This window comes from Penaeus monodon, chromosome 22 (assembly GCF_015228065.2).
Source record: "Penaeus monodon isolate SGIC_2016 chromosome 22, NSTDA_Pmon_1, whole genome shotgun sequence".
Classification (NCBI taxonomy): domain Eukaryota; kingdom Metazoa; phylum Arthropoda; class Malacostraca; order Decapoda; family Penaeidae; genus Penaeus; species Penaeus monodon.
This window is the reverse complement of record NC_051407.1, coordinates 25,992,310-25,992,993: the sequence shown is the minus strand read 5'-3', so window position 1 is coordinate 25,992,993 and position 684 is coordinate 25,992,310. Positions and strand designations below refer to the sequence as shown.

The following is a 684-nucleotide window of genomic DNA, read 5'->3' as shown; positions in this document are numbered from 1 at the left end:
TCATCCTTATAGGACAAGGAGTTCTCAATAAATGATAATGGATAGTAACTTAATGACTTTTTCTGTTTTAGAATTTGGAAAGACTATTTTCTAATCACTAGTTCTATTTCATTGCACTACTCAAGAAAAAAAAACATAAATATTTGGTACCATTAATTAATAATGAACAAAGAGAAATCCTTGATCACAGAACAAATTTATATGTCACACAGACAGAAACCAAATTAAAGGAAAACAACAAAAGTACACCACTTACTTGCAAAAGTGGGTCAGAGAGTGTAAAGGATAATCTATTGGATACTTGCTGTTCCTCCTCAGGCCGCTCCATAATCACAACCTGTGGCTTCGCTTCTATACTTGGAGCAAGGTCCTGCAACAAGGAGACCAGTCATGAGACCCTTGAGCCTTAATATCCCAAATTTTATGTACAGTTGTGAATGGCTGGTTAGACTTATTGCCACTATAATAATAACAAAGGCTGAAAAAAGAGGGGGGGAAATTGTTACATCAGTACATATATATGCAATACCTATCTTTCATTAATTACTTTAAAAATATAACTACTACCATTATTTACATCCCTAACACACAGTGTGATCTAAGTGAGACCCACTGGATAGCCTCACTGGATTTCACCAAAAAGGGTTGTGCAGGGGCTAATTATGGTTTGCCTCTACATACCAA

At 35.5% G+C, this 684-nt stretch overlaps 1 protein-coding gene across 1 annotated transcript in view; it reads right to left on the bottom strand.

Annotated features, from left to right (window-relative positions):
- Positions 1-684, bottom strand: part of LOC119587382 — a 2,162-nt gene that overhangs the window by 914 nt on the left and 564 nt on the right. The window contains exon 3 of the mRNA XM_037936126.1: positions 257-370. Within this exon, the coding sequence (XP_037792054.1) occupies positions 257-370 (114 nt within the window). The remainder of the gene's footprint in view (positions 1-256; positions 371-684) is intronic.